The 22,527-nt window shown below is 44.9% G+C and overlaps 2 protein-coding genes across 5 annotated transcripts in view; both read right to left on the reverse strand.

Moving 5' to 3' along the window:
- LOC117398786 (mitogen-activated protein kinase 1-like) overlaps positions 1 to 3,439 on the reverse strand; it is a 22,519-nt gene extending 19,080 nt beyond the window's left edge. Inside the window, exons 1-2 of the mRNA XM_059012323.1 lie at positions 2,999 to 3,439; positions 1,023 to 1,205 (exon numbers count right to left, since the gene is read on the reverse strand). Of these exons, the coding sequence (XP_058868306.1) occupies positions 1,023 to 1,205; positions 2,999 to 3,213 (398 nt within the window). The 5' untranslated portion in view covers positions 3,214 to 3,439. The remainder of the gene's footprint in view (positions 1 to 1,022; positions 1,206 to 2,998) is intronic.
- A 2,420-nt stretch (positions 3,440 to 5,859) lies between these two features.
- On the reverse strand, positions 5,860 to 18,884 carry si:ch211-180a12.2 (uncharacterized). 4 transcript variants are annotated; one of them, XM_059012290.1, is made up of 11 exons: positions 18,483 to 18,875; positions 16,060 to 16,362; positions 15,347 to 15,637; positions 15,035 to 15,142; positions 13,824 to 14,249; positions 11,763 to 12,061; positions 11,567 to 11,585; positions 10,044 to 10,251; positions 8,501 to 8,637; positions 7,388 to 7,693; positions 5,860 to 6,246 (listed from the first exon to the last, which is right to left on the reverse strand). In XM_059012290.1, exons 2-11 carry the CDS (start codon positions 16,322 to 16,324, stop codon positions 6,236 to 6,238), a joined length of 2,070 nt encoding a protein of 689 aa, XP_058868273.1. In that variant the 5' UTR covers positions 16,325 to 16,362; positions 18,483 to 18,875; the 3' UTR covers positions 5,860 to 6,235. The 4 variants fall into 4 exon arrangements, with proteins under 4 accessions (XP_058868273.1, XP_058868271.1, XP_058868272.1 ...); XM_059012288.1 differs by lacking the exon at positions 11,567 to 11,585 and adding an exon at positions 11,662 to 11,680; XM_059012289.1 differs by lacking the exon at positions 11,567 to 11,585 and having other exon boundaries at positions 11,744 to 12,061.
- Between the last annotated feature and the right edge of the window lie 3,643 nt (positions 18,885 to 22,527).

Below are 22,527 nucleotides of genomic sequence, written 5' to 3' on the forward strand. Positions count from 1 at the left end.
CACAGACTCGCTGTGTGTGTGTGTGACCCTGAGCAAGTCACTTCACCTCCTTGTGCTCCGTCCTTTGGGTGAGACGTAAAACAAACAAGCTCCTATTGGAAGTGACTCTGCAGCAGCAGCAGTTGTTGATGATGCAAGAGTTCACCCCCCCTAGTCTCTGTAATACGCTTTGGATAAAAGCGTCTGCTAAATGACCAAATAATAATAAAGCAAATATTAAAAATAGCTGGAAGTCGTTTTGAAAACACAGTAAGTCTACAGCTACAAGCAAGAGTTTTTCATCACCATTGATATTGCAAAAAAAAAAAATTAGATAGAAGTCTACCGGAAGCCATAATAGTAGTATTTCATGTTACATGTATAAAAAATAGGTAGGGGTAGGGTTAGAGTTAGTGTTAGGGGTTAGATTTAGGGGTAGGGGTTAGGGTTCGGGTAGGGGTCATGGTTAGGGTTAGGGTAGGGATCGTAGTTAGGGTTCGTGGTTAGGGGTAGGGTAGGGATTGTGGTTAGGGTAGGGGTATGGATCATGGTTAGGGTAGGGATCGTGGTTATGGTAGGGGTAGGGATCGTGGGTAGGGTAGGGGTAGGGATTGTGGTTAGGGTAGGGGTAGGGATCGTGGTTAGGGTAGGGATCGTGGTTAGGGTAGGGGTAGGGATCGTGGTTAGGGCAGGGGTAGGGATCGTGGTTAGGGTAGGGATCGTGGTTAGGGTAGGGATCGGGATCGTGGTTAGGGTTAGGGTAGGGATCGTGGTTAGGGTAGGGGTAGGGATCGTGGTTAGGGTAGGGGTAGGGATCGTGGTTAGGGTAGGGGTAGGGATCGTGGTTAGGGTAGGGGTAGGGATCGTGGTTAGGGTAGGGGTAGGGATCGTGGTTAGGGGTAGGGATCGTGGTTATGGTAGGGGTAGGGATCGTGGTTAGGGGTAGGGATCGCGGGTAGGGGTAGGGATCGTGGTTAGGGGTAGGGATCGCGGGTAGGGGTATTGTTAGGGTTCAGGTATCAGCTTGCCCCCTGTAAGGATACACGTCCCTCATGTTGTCCAGCTGCCTGGCTCTCAGGATGTCGTTGATCCCGATGATGTTCTCATGTCGGAAGCGCAGCAGGATCTTGATCTCTCGCAGGGTGCGCTGGCAGTACGTCTGGTGCTCAAAGGGGCTGATCTTCTTAATGGCTACCCGGACCTTGTTCACATTGTCATGGGCAGAGCTGTGGAACAAACCAGAATACACACACACACACACACACACACACACACACACAGAGAGAGAGAGAGAGAGAGAGAGAGACAGACACACACGATGAGCACAGGGATGGGAATCAGACTCCTATTGCACAGCAGTGTCGTCCATTCCAGGTTTTACTACCAGCTTGATCAGCCCCCAGTGTGTCTGGGTAACAAGCTCAGGTGTGTCTGATTATTAAACTCCCAGTGAAACCAGGAATGGGTGACACTGCTGTGCAACAGGAGTCTGATTCCCAGCCCTGCAGTCACATGATTTGATACAGGGCAGCAGTGTGGAGTAGTGGTTAGGGCTCTGGACTCTTGACCGGAGGGTTGTGGGTTCAATCCCAGGTGGGGGACACTGCTGCTGTACCCTTGAGCAAGGTACTTTATCTAGATTGCTCCAGTAAAAAACCCAACTGTATAAATGGGGAATTGTATGTAAAAATAATGTGATATCTTGTAACAATTGTAAGTCGCCCTGGATAAGGGTGTCTGCTAAGAAGTAAATAATAATAATAATAATAATAATAATAATAATAATGAATGGATCGAGGAAGGCTATTCAGTGCCCAGCCAGGGATAGAAATCAGACTCCCGTTGCACAGCAGTGTGATCCAGTCCTGGTTTCACTGGGAGTTTAATAATCAGACACACCTGAGCTTGTTACCTAGACACACTGGGGGCTGATCAAGCTGGTAGTAAAACCTGGAATGGACGACACTGCTGTGCAATAGGAGTCTGATTCCCATCCCTGAATGGACGATAACAATAATCTGATTATAAGGTTCTCTCCATTCGCTAATATCACAATACTGCATTTATTTTCATGTGGGTGTAGCAGCCATGGAGGTAGGTGTTTAAGAATATATTAAACTGGATATTACAAACTGACGTGAATATACTCCAAATGCAGCACACAGATTACAAATGAATCCTCCTCCTCTCTTTCTCTCTCACTCCATCAGATTACCCTCCCCCCCACCCCACCCCACCTACTTAATATAAAACGTTAAATTAATTTTAAATGCGGATATAAGTTATATAACGTATTACAAACAATTAAGGCATGTTTTAAAGAGATTTAATGCTAGCAACATTTGTTTTTTTAAACCAATCGCGAGGCTCTACAAAAAAAATGTCAGATCATTTCAGCACGAGTAGTTTAAATATCGCTAGTGTTATTATTACATTTTTAACAGGCGACCGTCCCCAGTTTCTGTACCCGTACTCACAAAACTATTATTTCCTTCTAGAATAAAAACGCCATTGCAGTTTAATAACATATATTATTAAATAATAAATGGCTCTCCTGGTCGCCGTTCAGTTTATGAACAGTACCGTTGAAAAATAAACAGCGTATAGTTATTTAAATTATTTCTCTTAGCGGTACAACTTTTTATATATGGTACCCCATCCAAATAATGAACTTATCATTATATATATATATATATATATATATATATATATATATATATACAGTATATTTAATTAATATTTTTGCTCCCTTTATATTTTTGATTCATTTTCGTAAATGACTCAAATATTCAGCTCGTTGCTATCTCTGCAAAGAAATATTATCATCATCATCATTATTATTATTTTTATAACAATTTTCCACAACCGTGCAGTGTTTGTCCGTTTTTAACAAAAGCGTGACTTTGTATTTACGCGTTTTATTTTGCTGTTTTGGTGTTAAATATAAAAAGAAATAAATACATTGTAACGTAACACTGGAAAAAAAACAAAAAACAAAAAAAAAACATTATTTACTTACCAGACCATTCCGTAGGCCCCCTCCCCGATGTAAAGTAGATCGACGTAACGGGGCCCGACGTCGAAATTCTGCCCTTTCACGGACTCCAGCTTGGAAGCTGCGGGAGGAGCCGGAGCCGCCGCCGCCGCGGCTCCTCCGCCCACCGCCCCGGCTGCTGTGGAACCCGAGCCCGCGGCTCCTGATCCCGCTACGCCGCGGTTAGACGAGTCGGCCATGAATCGTAGCTTTTCTTTTTCTTACAAAAAAAAAAAAAAAAAAAAAAAATTCTGACAAATAACAAATATGACAAACTAAACGCCGAAAAATATTCTGCTACCAGTACACGGTTGAGTGGAGGCCGCCTTTGCTAGCAACAAACACAGCAATGCTCGGCCGTGCGCGTCACCGACACTACTGTAGTTTACTGGCAGTGCCAGCGCGTACACGACGCCGATCACTTCCACACCCAAACACCGGTTTAAAAAAAAAAAAACTACAACCCCCACAAGCCACCGCGAGCAGGTGTGCACTACACCTCCCACAGCGCAGCGCTCGTTTTTGAAACTAAACTGAGTCAAGCAGACCAGCGTTTGGGCTCCAGTGCCTTCATCAGCGTTACTGAAACTAAACTGAGTCAAGCAGACCAGCGTTTGGGCTCTAGTGCCTTCATCAGTGTTACTTGAAACTAAACTGAGTCAAGCAGACCAGCGTTTGGGCTCTAGTGCCTTCATCAGCGTTATTGAAACTAAACTGAGTCAAGCAGACCAGCGTTTGGGCTCTAGTGCCTTCATCAGCGTTATTGAAACTAAACTGCGTCAAGCAGACCAGCGTTTGGGCTCTAGTGCCTTCATCAGCGTTATTGAAACTAAACTGAGTCAAGCAGACCAGCGTTTGGGCTCTAGTGCCTTCATCAGCGTTATTGAAACTAAACCGAGTCAAGCAGACCAGCGTTTGGGCTCTAGTGCCTTTATCAGCGTTATTGAAACTAAACTGAGTCAAGCAGACCAGCGTTTGGGCTCCAGTGCCTTCATCAGCGTTACTGAAACTAAACTGAGTCAAGCAGACCAGCGTTTGGGGCTCTAGTGCCTTCATCAGCGTTATTGAAACTAAACTGAGTCAAGCAGACCAGCGTTTGGGCTCCAGTGCCTTCATCAGCGTTATTGAAACTAAACTGAGTCAAGCAGACCAGCGTTTGGGCTCTAGTGCCTTCATCAGTGTTATTGAAACTAAACTGAGTCAAGCAGACCAGCGTTTGGGCTCTAGTGCCTTCATCAGTGTTATTGAAACTGAACTGAGTCAAGCAGACCAGCGTTTGGGCTCCAGTGCCTTCATCAGTGTTATTGAAACTAAACTGAGTCAAGCAGACCAGCGTTTGGGCTCTAGTGCCTTCATCAGTGTTATTGAAACTAAACTGAGTCAAGCAGACCAGCGTTTGGGCTCTAGTGCCTTCATCAGTGTTATTGAAACTAAACTGAGTCAAGCAGACCAGCGTTTGGGCTCTAGTGCCTTCATCAGCGTTATTGAAACTAAACTGAGTCAAGCAGACCAGCGTTTGGGGGCTCTAGTGCCTTCATCAGCGTTATTGAAACTAAACTGAGTCAAGCAGACCAGCGTTTGGGCTCCAGTGCCTTCATCAGCGTTATTGAAACTAAACTGAGTCAAGCAGACCAGCGTTTGGGCTCTAGTGCCTTCATCAGTGTTATTGAAACTAAACTGAGTCAAGCAGACCAGCGTTTGGGCTCTAGTGCCTTCATCAGTGTTATTGAAACTGAACTGAGTCAAGCAGACCAGCGTTTGGGCTCCAGTGCCTTCATCAGTGTTATTGAAACTAAACTGAGTCAAGCAGACCAGCGTTTGGGCTCTAGTGCCTTCATCAGTGTTATTGAAACTAAACTGAGTCAAGCAGACCAGCGTTTGGGCTCTAGTGCCTTCATCAGCGTTACTGAAACTAAACTGAGTCAAGCAGACCAGCGTTTGGGCTCTAGTGCCTTCATCAGCGTTATTGAAACTAAACTGAGTCCAGCAGACCAGCGTTTGGGCTCTAGTGCCTTCATCAGCGTTATTGAAACTAAACTGAGTCAAGCAGACCAGCGTTTGGGCTCTAGTGCCTTCATCAGCGTTACTGAAACTAAACTGAGTCAAGCAGACCAGCGTTTGGACTCTAGTGCCTTCATCAGTGTTATTGAAACTAAACTGAGTCAAACAGACCAGCGTTTGGGCTCTAGTGCCTTCATCAGCGTTACTGAAACTAAACTGAGTCAAGCAGACCAGCGTTTGGGCTCTAGTGCCTTCATCAGCGTTATTGAAACTAAACTGAGTCAAGCAGACCAGCGTTTGGGCTCTAGTGCCTTCATCAGCGTTATTGAAACTAAACTGAGTCAAGCAGACCAGCGTTTGGGGCTCTAGTGCCTTCATCAGCGTTACTGAAACTAAACTGAGTCAAGCAGACCAGCATTTGGGCTCTAGTGCCTTCATCAGCGTTACTGAAACTAAACTGAGTCAAGCAGACCAGCGTTTGGGGGCTCTAGTGCCTTCATCAGCGTTACTGAAACTAAACTGAGTCAAGCAGACCAGCGTTTGGGGCTCTAGTGCCTTCATCAGCGTTACTGAAACTAAACTGAGTCAAGCAGACCAGCGTTTGGGGGCTCTAGTGCCTTCATCAGCGTTATTGAAACTAAACTGAGTCAAGCAGACCAGCGTTTGGGCTCTAGTGCCTTCATCAGCGTTATTGAAACTAAACTGAGTCAAGCAGACCAGCGTTTGGGCTCTAGTGCCTTCATCAGCGTTATTGAAACTAAACTGAGTCAAGCAGACCAGCGTTTGGGCTCTAGTGCCTTCATCAGTGTTATTGAAACTAGAAGAAACTGACTCAGCATTGACCATTTTTTTTAAAATCATACTTTAATCAAATCATAAATAATACACAAACAAATGGAACAGCAGTGTAATAATTCATATATTATGTTTGTAATGATTCAGTTAACATGCTGAAAATACAGGACCATTGATCTGTTATCAAGGGCTCAATAATACCTGAGGTAGCGTGATACTGATTCATAAGACAAAAAAAATGGGGTGGACAGAAAATTGGGAACCCCTGCCATGACAATACAATATGTAGCACACACTTACACCCTGACGAGTGCTATGGGGTATATATACAATACAGACAGACTCTGATAAAATGTACAAAACTGTTGAGGATAATAATTTACAAAAAAATGAGAAAGCTGTTTCTTCTGTCTCGGAGTGATTCAATCAACAGGAGGCTGAAAAACAGAAAATATAAAAATATGCAGGTTTGTAAAGAATTCAAGGTTTCCTGTTTTCCTCTCCATCATGGGAATCGTGTTTAGATCCGTACAGATTTGCTCGAAGTTTTAAATATAGAGAGGAAATCAAATGTTTTAGTGTGGTTCAGGCACTCCTCTCCCCTACCCCCCCGCCCCCCTCCCAAAATCAACTCTCTCCCTCTCCTCTCCTCTCCCTCCCTCTGTCTTTCTCTCCCCTCTCTCTATCCTCTCTCTCTCATCTCCCTCTCCTTTAGTCCCTCTCCTCTCTTTTTCTCTCTGCCATCTCCATCATCTCCCTCCTCAGTCCCTCTCCTCTCTCCCTCCTCAGTCCCTCTCCCCTCTCCTCTCCTCTCTCCCTCCTCAGTCCCTCTCCTCTCTCCCTCCTCAGTCCCTCTCCCCTCTCCTCTCCTCTCTCCCTCCTCAGTCCCTCTCCTCTCTCCCTCCTCAGTCCCTCTCCCCTCTCCTCTCTCCCTCCTCAGTCCCTCTCCTCTCTCCCTCCTCAGTCCCTCTCCTCTCTCCTCTCTCCCTCCTCAGTCCCTCTCCTCTCTCCTCTCTCCCTCCTCAGTCCCTCTCCCCTCTCCTCTCTCCCTCCTCAGTCCCTCTCCCCTCTCCTCTCTCCCTCCTCAGTCCCTCTCCCCTCTCCTCTCTCCCTCCTCAGTCCCTCTCCTCTCTCCCTCCTCAGTCCCTCTCCCCTCTCCTCTCTCCCTCCTCAGTCCCTCTCCCCTCTCCTCTCTCCCTCCTCAGTCCCTCTCCTCTCTCCCTCCTCAGTCCCTCTCCCCTCTCCTCTCCTCTCTCCCTCCTCAGTCCCTCTCCTCTCTCCCTCCTCAGTCCCTCTCCCCTCTCCTCTCTCCCTCCTCAGTCCCTCTCCCCTCTCCTCTCCTCTCTCCCTCCTCAGTCCCTCTCCTCTCTCCCTCCTCAGTCCCTCTCCCCTCTCCTCTCTCCCTCCTCAGTCCCTCTCCTCTCTCCCTCCTCAGTCCCTCTCCCCTCTCCTCTCTCCCTCCTCAGTCCCTCTCCTCCCTCCCTCCCCATTCCTACCCCACCTCCCTCCCTCCCCAATCCTACCCCACCTCCCTCCCTCCCCAATCCCTCCCTCCCCAATCCTACCCCTCCCTCTCACCTCTCCAGTCTCTATACTGCGCTCTCCCCAGTGCAGGGTGTTTGATCTGAGCTCTCAGCCCCTCCTGGCTCCTCCCCCTCTCCTCCGGGACCCTGCAGGAGCTGATGAGGGTGTAGGTTCCGTCGTCATGGCAGCTGCCAGTCTGCAGTTCCGAGGGCAGACTCTCCAGGCCTCCCCCTGCTGGCAGAGCCCAGGTAACGCAGCCCTGTCTGGGGTAGCACTTCTCAAGAAGCAGAGTAAAGATTTGCTCCCGCCCTCCTTCACCTTCTTCTCCAGACTTCCGGATCTCAGAGATCACAGGGGCAGCTGAAATAAAAAAAAAAAAAAAGATATAAATAAATACAATTTAAAAAAATGTTAAAAAAAAATATTTAAAAATGTATGTACCCCCCCTCCTCCCTCCCTCCCACATGCTTTTCCCATGTTTATCATAATATACAACAGTTATACTATGTATATACTATACATATTATAGTGAAGCATAATACTATGCTTTACCACGCTTTCTCTGTGCTTTATTACACTTTACTATGCTTTTACTGTGGGAAACTTTATTTCCCACAGTAATATGTTTTACCACACCTCTCTGTGCTTTACAATGCTTCCCTATGCTTTACCACACCTCTCTGTGCTTTGCAATGCTTCCCTATGCTTTACCAGACCTCTCTCTGCTTTACAATGCTTCCCTATGCTTTACCAGACCTCTCTGTGCTTTACAATGCTTCCCTATGCTTTACCATACCTCTCTGTGCTTTACAATGCTTCCCTATGCTTTACCAGACCTCTCTGTGCTTTACAATGCTTCCCTATGCTTTACCAGACCTCTCTGTGCTTTACAATGCTTCCCTATGCTTTACCAGACCTCTCTGTGCTTTACAATGCTTCCCTATGCTTTACCAGACCTCTCTGTGCTTTACAATGCTTCCCTATGCTTTACCAGACCTCTCTGTGCTTTACAATGCTTCCCTATGCTTTACCGCAGACACAGAACACTGGGTTAGGGTTCAGGTTAGGGTTTTGATTTGGGGTTAGGGTTATGCATGCACAGAACAGTGCAGAATGAGAAAGGGTAGTGCATAGTGACGGGACGGGACGGGGGTGTGTTCAGCTAACCTGTGATGCTCAGGGGTCCAACGCACCTCTCAATGGGCTCGCTCAGGTTCGGATGTGAGACACGGCACACAAAACTGTAATCCTCTACATCGGCTATAGAGTGTGGGGTGAATGACACCTGGCTCTCCAAGTGAAACCTGCCATTGCAATCCAACAAGAGAGCATCGAAACTGAACAAGAGAGCATCAGAACTGAACAAGAGAGCATCAGAACTGAACAAGAGAGCATCAGAACAACAAGAGAGCATCAGAACTGAACAAGAGAGCATCAGAACAACAAGAGAGCATCAGAACTGAACAAGAGAGCATCAGAACAACAAGAGAGCATCAGAACTGAACAAGAGAGCATCAGAACAACAAGAGAGCATCAGAACTGAACAAGAGAGCATCAGAACAAGAGAGCATCAGAACTGAACAAGAGAGCATCAGAACTGAACAAGAGAGCATCAGAACTGAACAAGAGAGCATCAGAACAACAAGAGAGCATCAGAACTGAACAAGAGAGCATCAGAACAACAAGAGAGCATCAGAACTGAACAAGAGAGCATCAGAACAACAAGAGAGCATCAGAACTGAACAAGAGAGCATCAGAACAACAAGAGAGCATCAGAACTGAACAAGAGAGCATCAGAACAAGAGAGCATCAGAACTGAACAAGAGAGCATCAGAACAACAAGAGAGCATCAGAACAACAAGAGAGCATCAGAACAACAAGAGAGCATCAGAACTGAACAAGAGAGCATCAGAACAACAAGAGAGCATCAGAACTGAACAAGAGAGCATCAGAACAACAAGAGAGCATCAGAACAACAAGAGAGCATCAGAACAACAAGAGAGCATCAGAACTGAACAAGAGAGCATCAGAACAACAAGAGAGCATCAGAACCGAACAAGAGAGCATCAGAACAACAAGAGAGCATCAGAACAACAAGAGAGCATCAGAACAACAAGAGAGCATCAGAACTGAACAAGAGAGCATCAGAACAAGAGAGCATCAGAACTGAACAAGAGAGCATCAGAACTGAACAAGAGAGCATCAGAACAACAAGAGAGCATCAGAACAACAAGAGAGCATCAGAACTGAACAAGAGAGCATCAGAACTGAACAAGAGAGCATCAGAACAACAAGAGAGCATCAGAATTGGACACACAGCATCAGAAATGAAAGAGAGCATCAGAACTGAACAAGAGAGCATCAGAACTGAACAAGAGAGCATCAGAACAACAAGACAGCATCAGAACAACAAGAGAGCATCAGAATTGGACACACAGCATCAGAAATGAACAAGAGAGCATCAGAACTGGACAAGAGAGCATCAGAATTGAATAAGAGAGCATCAGAACAACAAGAAAGCATCAGAATTGAACACACAGCATCAGAATTGAACACATAGCATCAGAATTGAACACACAGCATCAGAACTGAACACAGCATCAGAACTGAACACAGCATCAGAATTGAACATGCAGCATCAGAATTGAACATGCAGCATCAGAATTGAACATGCAGCATCAGTAACTGTAACGGGCCCCGGTGTCTCTACCTGCTTGTCTCGTCCTCGAAGGGCCCCCAGGTGAGCAGCCCGTCCCCCAGCTCTCTCTCCTCCCCAGGGGGCTCCCTGCCTCTCCGCAGCCAGCTCACAGTGAGGTCTGGGGGGTCGAACCCAGACACCCTGACACTGAGAGTGAATGCCTGGCCCAGCTGCACTCTTGGGGCGGCTATCTCAGACATGAACGGGCGCCCGCCAATCCCTAAACAAACAAGACACAAATTCAAACAGGACAAGATCAAACCAAGACACAGAATCAAACAGGACAAGATCAAACCAAGACAAGATCAAACCAAGACACAGAATCAAACAGGACAAGATCAAACCAAGACACAGAATCAAACAAGACACAGAATCAAACAGGACAAGATCAAACCAAGACACAGAATCAAACAGGACAAGATCAAACCAAGACACAGAATCAAACAAGACACAGATTCAAACCTTGTGTCTGCCCGTCTGTCTCTCTCTCTCTCTCTCTCTCTGTCTGTCTGTCTCCCCCCTCTCCTCTATCTCCCCCCCTCCTCTCTCCTTCACAGACAGGTGATCTACGATCACACACATTTATTTATTTATTTATTTATATTTATATAGCGCCTTTGACCAAGGCGCTTTACAATTATTAAGCTAAACGGTACAATCAAGAGAAATGGCTGAAGGAAGAAGGTACGTTTATTGGGCAAGGGTGAGGAAGTAGAGAGTGGTGCTACTGTGAGAACAGAGGCTAGGGCAGGGTTGGGCAAGCAAGCAGGGTCCTGACCTGGGGGTTAGGGGCTAGGGCACGCAGAGGGATAGGCTAGGGTGAAAAGATGTGTTTTAAGGGAGGAGCGAAAACTGCGTAGTGTCGGGGACTGTTTTATATGGAGTGGGAGTTTATTCCAATGAGAGTTTGAGAGCGTAAGGGATGGGAGGGAGCATAGTAAGAGATAAGTGCAGCCAGGTAGGGTGGGGCGAGACCGTGGAGGGATTTATAGACTAGAGTAAGGAATTTAAATAAGCGGCGATAGTAAACAGGGAGCCAGTGTAGCTGAAGGAGAAGAGGGGAGGTATGAGAGGAGCGGGGGAGGTTGAAAATGATGCGGGCAGAGGCGTTTTGAATTTGCTGTAGTGGTGTGAAGGCGTAAGAGGGAAGGCCAAGGAGGAGGGAGTTGCAGTAATCGAGGCGGGTGAGGATGAGAGCATGAACCAGGAGATTAGTGACAGAGAAAGAGACGGAGGGGCGTATTTTGCGGATGTTAAATAGGTGGAATTGGCAGGTGCGTGTAGTGGCCGAGATATGATCAGCAAGGGACAGGGTAGCGTCAAAGATGACGGTCTCTCTCCCTCCTCTCTCTCCCTCCTCGCTCTCTGCCCTCCTCTCTCCCTCCTCTGTCTCTCCCTCTCTCTCTTACCCTGTGTCTGTGACGTCACCTCCCTCCTCTCTCTCTCCCCCTCCCTCCCTCCCTCCCTCTTACCCGGTGTCTGTGACGTCACCTCCCTCCTCTCTCTCTCCCCCTCCCTCCCTCCCTCCCTCTTACCCGGTGTCTGTGACGTCACCTCCCTCCTCGCTCTCTCTCCCTCCTCGCTCTCTGCCCTCCTCTCTCCCTCCTCTGTCTCTCCCCCTCTCTCTTACCCGGTGTCTGTGACGTCACCTCCCTCCTCTCTCTCCCCCCCTCCCTCCTCTCTCTCTCTCCCCATTCCTCCCTCCCTCTTACCCGGTGTCTGTGATGTCACCTCCCTCCTCATTGGCTCCTTCAAAGACAGGTGATCTATGATCACACGCACTCTGAACCCTGGGTCTCCCAACCTGCCCCTCTGTATTCGACACACGCTCCCTGCGTTGTAGTAACCCTCGTCCTCCTGGCTGGGGGAGACCTCTGTGCTGGCCGGGGCAGGGATTAGATCGTCCTGCTCCCCGCACGACCAGCGGAACACAATGTTTTTGGGGTGGAAATGCCGGGCTTCGACAGACAGCAGAATCTCGGGGTTACTGACAGCAGAGAGGTCTCTGATCTCCGAGACTGTGGGTTCAGCTGAAACGAACAGAACAGACACACTTCAAAGGATATAGATCTTGAAAGTATTGCTATAAAACCATCTTTAAAATCCATTCTCTCACCTCTTATTAGCTTTATTAACATGATCACTGACCCCTCCCTTTAAAGGAGCGCTGACCATCTTTAAAATCCATTCTCTCACCTCTTATTAGCTTTATTAATGTGATCACTCACCCCTCCCTTTAAAGGAGCGCTGACCATCTTTAAAATCCATTCTCTCACCTCTTATTAGCTTTATTAACATGATCACTGGCCCCTCCCTTTAAAGGAGCGCTGACCATCTTTAAAATCCATTCTCTCACCTCTTAGTAGCTTTATTAACATGATCACTGGCCCCTCCCTTTAAAGGAGCGCTGACCATCTTTAAAATCCATTCTCTTATTAGTTTATTAACTAAACTGTCCACTTGAAGTCTTTCTCAGCGTCTTCAGTGTAAATTCAATGGCAAACGTTTCCACTAGAAGTCTCTCAGTGTCTTCAGTGTATAATTATGCGCTATCCTTGCACTATTGCACTGCTAATCTGTCACTGTAGATCTAACTCACTGTGATCCTAACTTGCTGCATCCTAGTTCATATTGAATTCTAGTAGTGTTATTATTATACACAGCATCCTAGTTCATATTGGATTCTAGTAGTGTTATTATTATACACAGCATCCTAGTTCATATTGGATTCTAGTAGTGTTATTATTATACACAGCATCCTAGTTCATATTGGATTCTAGTAGTGTTATTATTATACACAGCATCCTAGTTCATATTGGATTCTAGTAGTGTTATTATTATACACAGCATCCTAGTTCATATTGGATTCTAGTAGTGTTATTATTATACAGAGCATCCTAGTTCATATTGGATTCTAGTAGTGTTATTATTATACACAGCATCCTAGTTCATATTGGATTCTAGTAGTGTTATTATTATACAGAGCATCCTAGTTCATATTGGATTCTAGTAGTGTTATTATTATACATAGCATCCTAGTTCATATTGGATTCTAGTAGTGTTATTATTATACAGAGCATCCTAGTTCATATTGGATTCTAGTAGTGTTATTATTATACACAGCATCCTAGTTCATATTGGATTCTAGTAGTGTTATTATTATACAGAGCATCCTAGTTCATATTGTATTCTAGTAGTGTTATTATTATACATAGCATCCTAGTTCATATTGGATTCTAGTAGTGTTATTATTATACACAGCATCCTAGCTCATATTGTATTCTAGTAGTGTTATTATTTGCACTGGCTGTAAACTACACTGTGTTTAAATATGAATCTTGCATTGTAACCCTGTGCTGCCCTGTGACACCTGCGTGAGTCGCCTGGGATAAAGGCATCTGTCAAATAAATAATAATAATAATAATAATATTCACATTTCTATAGTGATTTACATCCCAAGGACATTGGGCAGCAGTGTGGAGTAGCGGTTTGGGCTCTGGACTCTTGACCGGAGGGTCGTGGGTTCAATCCCAGGTGGGGGACGCTGCTGCTGTACCCTTGAGCAAGGTACTTTACCTAGATTGCTCCAGTAAAAACCCAACTGTATAAATGGGTAATTGTATGTAAAAATAATGTGATCTCTTGTAACAATTGTAAGTCGCCCTGGATAAGGGCGTCTGCTAAGAAATAAATAAATAATAACATACACAAAAGAAAAAATGGAGCAACAAAAAACGTGGTTTTAATTATAAAATATAAATAAATAAATAAATAAATAATGTATCACTTACCTAACAACAAAAGCCTGCCCGAACTTTTCTCAATGACTTTCTCCTTCCCCCAGTAAGACACCTGGCACCTGAACACCGCCCCCTTGTGGTCAGTGAGATTCGGCACGAAGCTGAGGTGAGAGAAAAGCACTGACTCCTTGCCCGATTTCACCTGGAAAGGGCCCTGAGTTTTGATTTTGTACTCCCGGGGTTTAGTGGCCCTGGGGGTGGCGGTGGTGAGCAGGGGGGTGAGCTGGTGGTCCTGGGACCGCGAGGGGGGTGGCAGGGAGAGCGGGCTGTCCCAGATCGTCTTGCCGTTGACAGACCACTCGACCCTGACGTTTTGGAGATGCCTCCCCTCCACTGAACAGGAGAGCATGGCTTTCCTCCCGACCACAACCCTCGCTGGCTGGATCACCCCCGACACTGTCAGCCCCTTGTTCCTCTCTGCGAAAGAACAAGAAAGGGAAGCATTAGAGAAAGGGGGTCTCTGACTCCCTGTGTGTGTGTGTGTGTGTGTGTGTGTGTGTGTGTGTGTGTGTGAGTGTGTGTATGTGTGACCCTGAGCAAGTCACTTCACCTCCTTGTGCTCCGTCCTTCTGATGAGACGTCAAACAAACGAGCTCCTATTGGAAGTGACTCTGCAGCAGCAGCAGCAGTTGTTGATGATGCAAAAATGTGTGCTTTACAATGCTTCCCTATGCTTTACCAGACCTCTCTGTGCTTTACAATGCTTCCCTATGCTTTACCAGACCTCTCTGTGCTTTACAATGCTTCCCTATGCTTTACCACACCTCTCTGTGCTTTACAATGCTTCCCTATGCTTTACCAGACCTCTCTGTGCTTTACTATGCTTCCCTATGCTTTACCAGACCTCTCTGTGCTTTACAATGCTTCCCTATGCTTTACCAGACCTCTCTGTGCTTTACAATGCTTCCCTATGCTTTACCAGACCTTTCTGTGCTTTACTATGCTTCCCTATGCTTTACCAGACCTCTCTGTGCTTTACAATGCTTCCCTATGCTTTACCAGACCTTTCTGTGCTTTACTATGCTTCCCTATGCTTTACCAGACCTCTCTGTGCTTTACAATGCTTCCCTATGCTTTACCACACCTCTCTGTGCTTTACAATGCTTCCCTCTGCTTTACCACACCTCTCTGTGCTTTACCATGCTTTCACTGTGTTTTATTACACTGTGCTGTGCTGTTACTGTGGAAACTCATCTGCTCACTGTCTCTGTTGCTCCACCAGATGCCAAGACCCAGCAGGGAGGCCAGCATGAGAGATATTCCCATCACTGCCACTGCCGCCTTTGCAGCTACAGGCAGGTTAGTGTCGTCTGAGAGAGAGGGAGAGAGAGAGAGAGAGAGAGAGAGAGAGAGAGAGAGAGAGAGAGAGAGAGAGAGAGAGAGAATTAGATTTGGGGTTGATATATTGATTTTTTTTGCAGGCTTGTTTTGCAGGGGTTAGGATTGGGGTTATGATTGGGGTTAGAGCTAGGGTCGGGGTCAGGGGTCAGGGGTCCAGGGTCAGTCCTCCTCACCTTGCAGCTTGATGTGAATCTCCTGGCTCACCGCTTGCTCAAACCCCTCTTGTCTGACCCTGCAGGTCACGGCCGCCCCCCTGTCCCGCTCGGAGGGGGTCAGGGTGCGATACTCGAACCTGCGGAACGTCCCGTCGGGGTTAGGCGCCGCCCCCTCCACACCAAACTCCTCCCCTCCGATCACCCAGCTCACCGCAATGTCTTCTGGGTAATATCCATCAATCTCGCAGCGCAGAGTCTGGGGTCTGTCTTGAACCAGAGTGAGGGGGGATACTCGGACCACCGGCTGCTCTGGGGGGGGGGGCGGGGAGATGGTATTTAGTATTCAACTTTCAGATTTACTTCCATTAGTTTAGCAAGGAGACAGGCAGTAGTCTTGTCCCATAAGAGACAGGGACAGGGGTTTGACTGGAGAATTCTATTAGTTTAGAAATCAAGCTGGTAGTAAAACCTGGAATGGGAGACACTGCTGTGCAATAGGAGTCTGATTCCCATCCCTGCAATAATAATGCTGGTTCTCATCACAGGGCTGGGAATCAGACTCCCGTTGCAGATCCATTCACTGGTTTCACTAGGAGTTTAATAATCAGACACACCCTAGCTTGTTACCTAGACACACTGGGGGCTGATCAAGCTGGTAGTAAAACCTGGAATGGGTGACGCTGCTGTGCAATAGGAGTCTGATTCCCATCCCTGGTAGTTTTCACACTCACTTCTGATTCTCAGGGTGAAGTCCTCTCTGATCGCTGGCTCCGTTGCGTTCTGATTCACCACACAGCTGAAGGTGGCGTTCTGGTCCTGACTGGTTGGAATGAACTGGTACGTACTGGTGGAACTGAAAGTGCCGTCCTCGGAGCTCTGCTGAACTGGTCCCGTACTGGGAGACGCCACTCGGATGGACTCCCGGAACCAGGAGAAGGTGATCCCCGCTGGGTAGAAACCAGTAGCGGAGCAGAGGAGCGCGCTGTCATTACCCATCGAGACCAGACGAGATTTGATGGACACGATTGGAGAGGCTGGGGTATTGATAAAGAATAAAAGCTGCAGTTACACGGGATGTACACTAGAGGGGGCTGGTGCGTGCTAATCTGCAGAGCCGGATATTGAGAGAGTTTGGCCAACCTTTGATCTTTCTTAATCTGCGAATCGCCGCAGGTGATTGGTCAATCCCTTTCACGTGATCTAAATCGACGACACAGGCGCCATGTTGTCATTAAAGTTACTGCGCTGGTGTGTCGGGATAGTACACAAAAAAGTGTTTTTTTTTTTTTTTTACTTGTTTATAAAACAAAACAAAAACCCCCAGGAAAACAGGACTTAGGCTAGACAAGTAGAAGACAATGTTTTTTTCTTACTAGTTTTAGAGTTTTATTTTAAAGTAGAAAAGGCTTTTTAAACAAGTTTGTTTATTTATGTTCACAATGAAACAAGGACCTGGGGTCACAAATGGAGATTAGATAAAGGGGCATTCAGAACAGAAAATAGGAGGCACTTTTTTACACAGAGAATTGTGAGGGTCTGGAACCAACTCCCCAGTAATGTTGTTGAAGCTGACACCCTGGGATCCTTCAAGAAGCTGCTTGATGAGATTCTGGGATCAATAAGCTACTAACAACCAAACGAGCAAGATGGGCCGAATGGGGCCTCCTCTCGCTTGCAAACTTTCTTATGATCTTATGTACTCCTAATATTATAATGATATATAGTGAAGTGAATTATTATAATTTTGTTTTTGAAGGAAAAAAAAGTATTAGCCTTATTAATAATAATAATAGTAATAATAATAACTTATTACTACAATCGTTTTTGTACCACAGGTTTCCTCATTGATTTACATAACTCTGCTTACTTAACACGCCCAGTGTGTGGTGAATGACATCACAGTCACATTAATAGATTTAAATAGAAATGAATAAGTGTAGTTGGCATGACATCCAAAGCCTATAACTGGGTGCGTTAAGTAAGTGCGTGGCTCAGAGCTGCTCAGTAAAAGAATCAACTACAGGACTCGCTCAGTTCCGCTCCCGCTGAGCCACTCAGAGCCGCTCCTGAGCATTTCTCATCAGTGATCAGAGTGAGCGGACGCAATGGACACCTGCAGGAAACAAGTGGAGATGACAGGCAGGGTTGACAAACACGTTTGTCAAGAATGATGAACTGGTTTCGACTTATGAAGTTATGTATTAAATTGGCTAAATAAGATGGCAAAAAATTGTTGTTTTCGAATTTGTATCATTTAATTTAATTTTTTTAAAATGTAGAGCTGTTTTATAGTTATTAATGTATTATTATTATTAGGCTTGTAGTATTAATATTATTCATAATTATCATTATTAACGTTGGTATTCCAGGTATTAAACACAGCCAGATATGAGGTTCAGTCCAAACTCAGCGAGGTACAGCAGGGGGCAGTAACTTCACACGGGGCCATTTCATCAACCATCACCTCAGAAACACAAACAAGCAAATCATTATTATTCGGCATTTTTAAAAGTCGCTCAGCGCTCTCGTGTAGCAGAGCGTAAAGTCATTTAAATCTGCTCAGTGTGCTTTCTGAGCGGCTCACTTACTTAACACGCCCACTGAAACGTCGGGAAGTTGCTCTTGTGAGCAAAAACTAATATAAAACGGTAGAGGGCGGTGCATTTAAATGGCACCCCCTAGTGTTAGGGGATTGTATTGCCCATGTTTTCTCCTTACTAAATACCTGAACAGGTAACCGTCTCCTCTTTACAAATATGCGAAATATTTTGAATGAGCGAGCAAGACATCTCACAAGTCCTTGTGTTCTCCTTTTTTGAGGAAAGCTGTACCACTGGGATGGGGAGTCTGTTGCCGGATAAAACAGACTGTCCCTGGCTGAATAGCCGTCTCATTAAAACTGCGCAAGAGATTTTAATAACATTTGAATGTGAAATCCATTGTTAACTACATTCTCAAACACCGCGGACTCTTTATTAGTTAAAATTAGTTGTGAAAGGTTTTGATAGATTTGTGTAGTTTTTATGTTTTCTCATAACAACAACAACTAATAATAATAATAATAATAATAATAATAATAATAATAATAATAATAATAATAATAATAATAATAATAATAACAGTATTTTGATAACAGTGTTATGGAGTTATTTACCTTTCAGGCTCAGTCTAACGGTGCCGTTCCCTCCAATATCGTTGTATTTCACTTCACACACGTACAAGCCCTGGTCTGCCAGAGTCACGTTTCCCAGCAGGAGAGACGCATTGCCCCGCCTCAGCTCGTCTTCGCTCAGCGAGGCCCAGAGCCCCGGCTCAGAGGTGTTACCGGCGCCGTCGAACGCAGCCACAACAGTGCGGTTGAGTCTCCAGGTGACTCGCAGGCTGTCTGTCTCCACGGCGACGTCCGGCGACCCGCCCGTGAAAGAACACGGCAGGAGCGCGTCGGTGTGGAGCCGCGCCTCGACCGGGGAAACCGGGACGGACAGCGTGAGACCCGCGGGGCTGCCTTCAGCAACTGGGCGAGGAAATCAATACATACATAATTAAATAAATAAACAAATACATAAACAGAGAGGTGTGTCAGAAATAACTTGATAGGCCTATCACTTAATTTCAGATTCAAGTCATTTTGTTCAAAATATTACCATCAATGTGTTTTGGTGTTTCTGTTTAATGAAACTAGTGTAGGTTATCTAAACGTTATCAAGTTGTTGTTTTGTTTCATCAAGGAATAAATATATAGTTATAAAGTTATAAATAACATAGGAAGAACAGAAAAATTCTGTGTCTCAAATAGCATATCTCATAACGCAGGCAGTAAAAATGTGCATTATAAATATCATATGGGAGATACTGAAATTGAAGAAGGAATCTATGAAAAAGACCTAGGAGTTTATGTTGACTCAGAAATGTCTTCATCTAGACAATGTGGGGAAGCTATAAAAAAAGGCCAACAAGATGCTTGGATATATTGTGAGAAGTGTTGAATTTAAATCAAGGGAAGTAATGTTAAAACTTTACAATGCATTAGTAAGACCTCACCTAGAATATTGTGTTCAGTTCTGGTCACCTCGTTACAAAAAGGATATTGCTGCTCTAGAAAGAGTGCAAAGAAGAGCAACCAGAATTATCCCGGGTTTAAAAGGCATGTTGTATGCAGACAGGCTAAAAGAATTGAATCTATTCAGTCTTGAACAAAGAAGACTACGCGGTGATCTGATTCAAGCATTCAAAATCCTAAAAGGTATAGACAATGTCGACCCAGGGGACTTTTTCGACCTGAAAAAAGAAACAAGGACCAGGGGTCACAAGTGGAGATTAGATAAAGGGGCATTCAGAACAGAAAGTAGGAGGCACTTTTTTACACAGAGAATTGTGAGGGTCTGGAACCAGCTCCCCAGTAATGTTGTTGAAGCTGACACCCTGGGATCCTTCAAGAAGCTGCTTGATGAGATTCTGGGATCAATAAGCTACTAACAACCAAACGAGCAAGATGGGCTGAATGGGGTCTCCTCTCGTTTGTAAACTTTCTTATGTTCTTATGAATGAGAAAAAACAGGCAGTAATTGGGCCAGTTTACAACGGGATAGCGTGCTGCGCTTTGTCAACATCGTCCTTATTCTTAAAGTAAATTATACAAAATATTCAACGCAAGTATTTGTAAAGCATGCCGCTGGTTTATAACAAACTCCAAATTGTCATTCCACAAATAACCCTTTCACACACAGACGAGTTCTGACGCCTCTTGCCGAATTTTACCCCTTGCTGAATTTTGCAATTCTTTGAGATGCGTAGGTATTTTGTTGACGTGTGTCTGTGTGATTACTTCAGCTGTTAATGTATTCATCACTGTGGTTTAACGTCAAATTTCAGTATTACGAATTAAATTTACATTTTAGACATTAAAAAAGCTATATATATATATATATATATATATATATATATATATATAGAATAATAGATGGGCTTCAGTGAGTTACAGGAAAATAATTCCATCTAGGGTTTCTGTGATGTCATAAACTACGAGAGCGAAGTTTATAAACTGTCACAGAAACCCGAGATGGAATTGTTTTCCTGTGACTCACTGAAGAGGTCCGTCTGTTATTTTTTATAATCCATGGATACCCTTGTGATGCTGATATTAAAGAAGACGAGGTTCAGCAGGACAGTTGGTTTTTTTTTAAACGTCAAAGGCGCAGATGCCTTGAGACTCTGAGCGCGAGCGATTACATCACATAGCAACCGTCGTCGATTTCATTCCAGCAGGTTAGAGTAGAAAAGAATGATTTGAAACAACTTTGTGACGAAAACATCAACCATCTTATAAGTGATTATATTATGTGTCTGGGGGATCAAAACGTGGAAGATAATAATGCCATATTGATTGTGGGGGGCAACTGTCCCCTCCTGCCCTATAACAAATGACGCCCCTGCCCACAATCTGAGGTCCTCCGACTCTGGCCTGCTTGTTATCCCCAAGCAAAAGCGCCCCACACTCTGAGAACGCTCGTTTAGCTTCATGGCTCCGACTCTCTGGTTCTCTCTCCCAGCTTCGGTGTGTGACGCTCCCACCGTCGCTCGCTTCAAATCAGCTCTCAAGACCCGCTTGTTCTCTCTTGCTTTCAATACTCATCAAGCCTGATATCTGTTATCAGCTGTTGTCTAAATTGCTATTTCAGGGTTTTCACACTTTATTTGTACGATTCTGTGTGACACACGCATCCACAGTGTCTAGAATTCACATCCTAGCCTTGTATTTAATGGAATGTGCCTGTATTCAATGTATTTGCATTGTTTTTTACTGTTTGTATTTAATGTACTATGTCCTGTGGTGGTCCACTATGAAAGGCGCTATATAAAATAAATACTGATTGATTGATTAATTGATTGAAAGAAAGAAAGAAAGAAAGAAAGAAAGAAAGAAAGGAGGGAGGAGGAAACAAAGAATGAACCGAGGTAGATGACAATAAAAAAGAAAGAAAAACAGAAACAGAAACAGGTTGTTATGCTGTCAGTATGTTTTTGCTCAGGAATGTCTGTACCAAGTTTCATTGCCCTTCAAGAAGAAGTTAAATAAGAGGCAGTGGTCAGTGAGGGCTGATGGGAGTTGTAGTTCTTTACTCGGGCGAGTTCCAATGGTTACTGTAACACCTTGTATCCCATGTTGAAAATAAACTTACTGATTAGCCAATGATCTGATAAGACTCCGCTGTGCAGCCTTGCAATCGATAAATTAGCATTGTGCACACCCTACCACTCCAGCATTGAATAAATACATTCTTCCAGAGTTTAGTTTCATTAAAGCTGCAGACAGACAGACAGGCAGACAGACAGAGCCCCACAATCCTGTTCAGTTTGACGCTACAATATAATCCCTTCTTCTTGGTGTCTGTGTTAGTTTACTACATTCTGAAAAGAGTTTAGTTTCATTAAAGCTGCAGACAGACAGACAGACAGACAGACAGACAGACAGAGCCCCACAATCCTGTTCAGTTTGACGCTACAATATAATCCCTTCTTCTTGGTGTCTGTGTTAGTTTACTACATTCTGAAAAGAGTTTAGTTTCATTAAAGCTGCAGACAGACAGACAGACAGACAGAGCCCCACAATCCTGTTCAGTTTGACGCTACAATATAATCCCTTCTTCTTGGTGTCTGTGTTAGTTTACTACATTCTGAAAAGAGTTTAGTTTCATTAAAGCTGCAGACAGACAGACAGGCAGACAGACAGAGCCCCACAATCCTGTTCAGTTTGACGCTACAATATAATCCCTTCTTCTTGTTGTCTGTGTTAGTTTACTACATTCTGAAAAGAGTTTAGTTTCATTAAAGCTGCAGACAGACAGACAGGCAGACAGAGCCCCACAATCCTGTTCAGTTTGACGCTACAATATAATCCCTTCTTCTTGGTCAAAGAAAACCTTCGATAATGTCCTTCAAACTATTGACCGTAAAAATATGAAATGCGATAAAATAGGCAATTGGTTTTTAACTAAAAATGAGGGAGCACGAAGCCACTTGGGACTTGGTTTCAGGAGGTTTCAGTCCACTGAGCGGCACGCCAGGGGAGACTTGGGGTTTGATGCAGCGACCTCAAAACTAGTTCTTATGGAACTGGCTGTCCCTGTGGTTTAACTGTTGGAATCAATAATGTCATTCGATGTGGTCGACAAAATAAAATGAAAATATTAAATAGTCAG

This window comes from Acipenser ruthenus, chromosome 44 (assembly GCF_902713425.1).
Source record: "Acipenser ruthenus chromosome 44, fAciRut3.2 maternal haplotype, whole genome shotgun sequence".
Classification (NCBI taxonomy): domain Eukaryota; kingdom Metazoa; phylum Chordata; class Actinopteri; order Acipenseriformes; family Acipenseridae; genus Acipenser; species Acipenser ruthenus.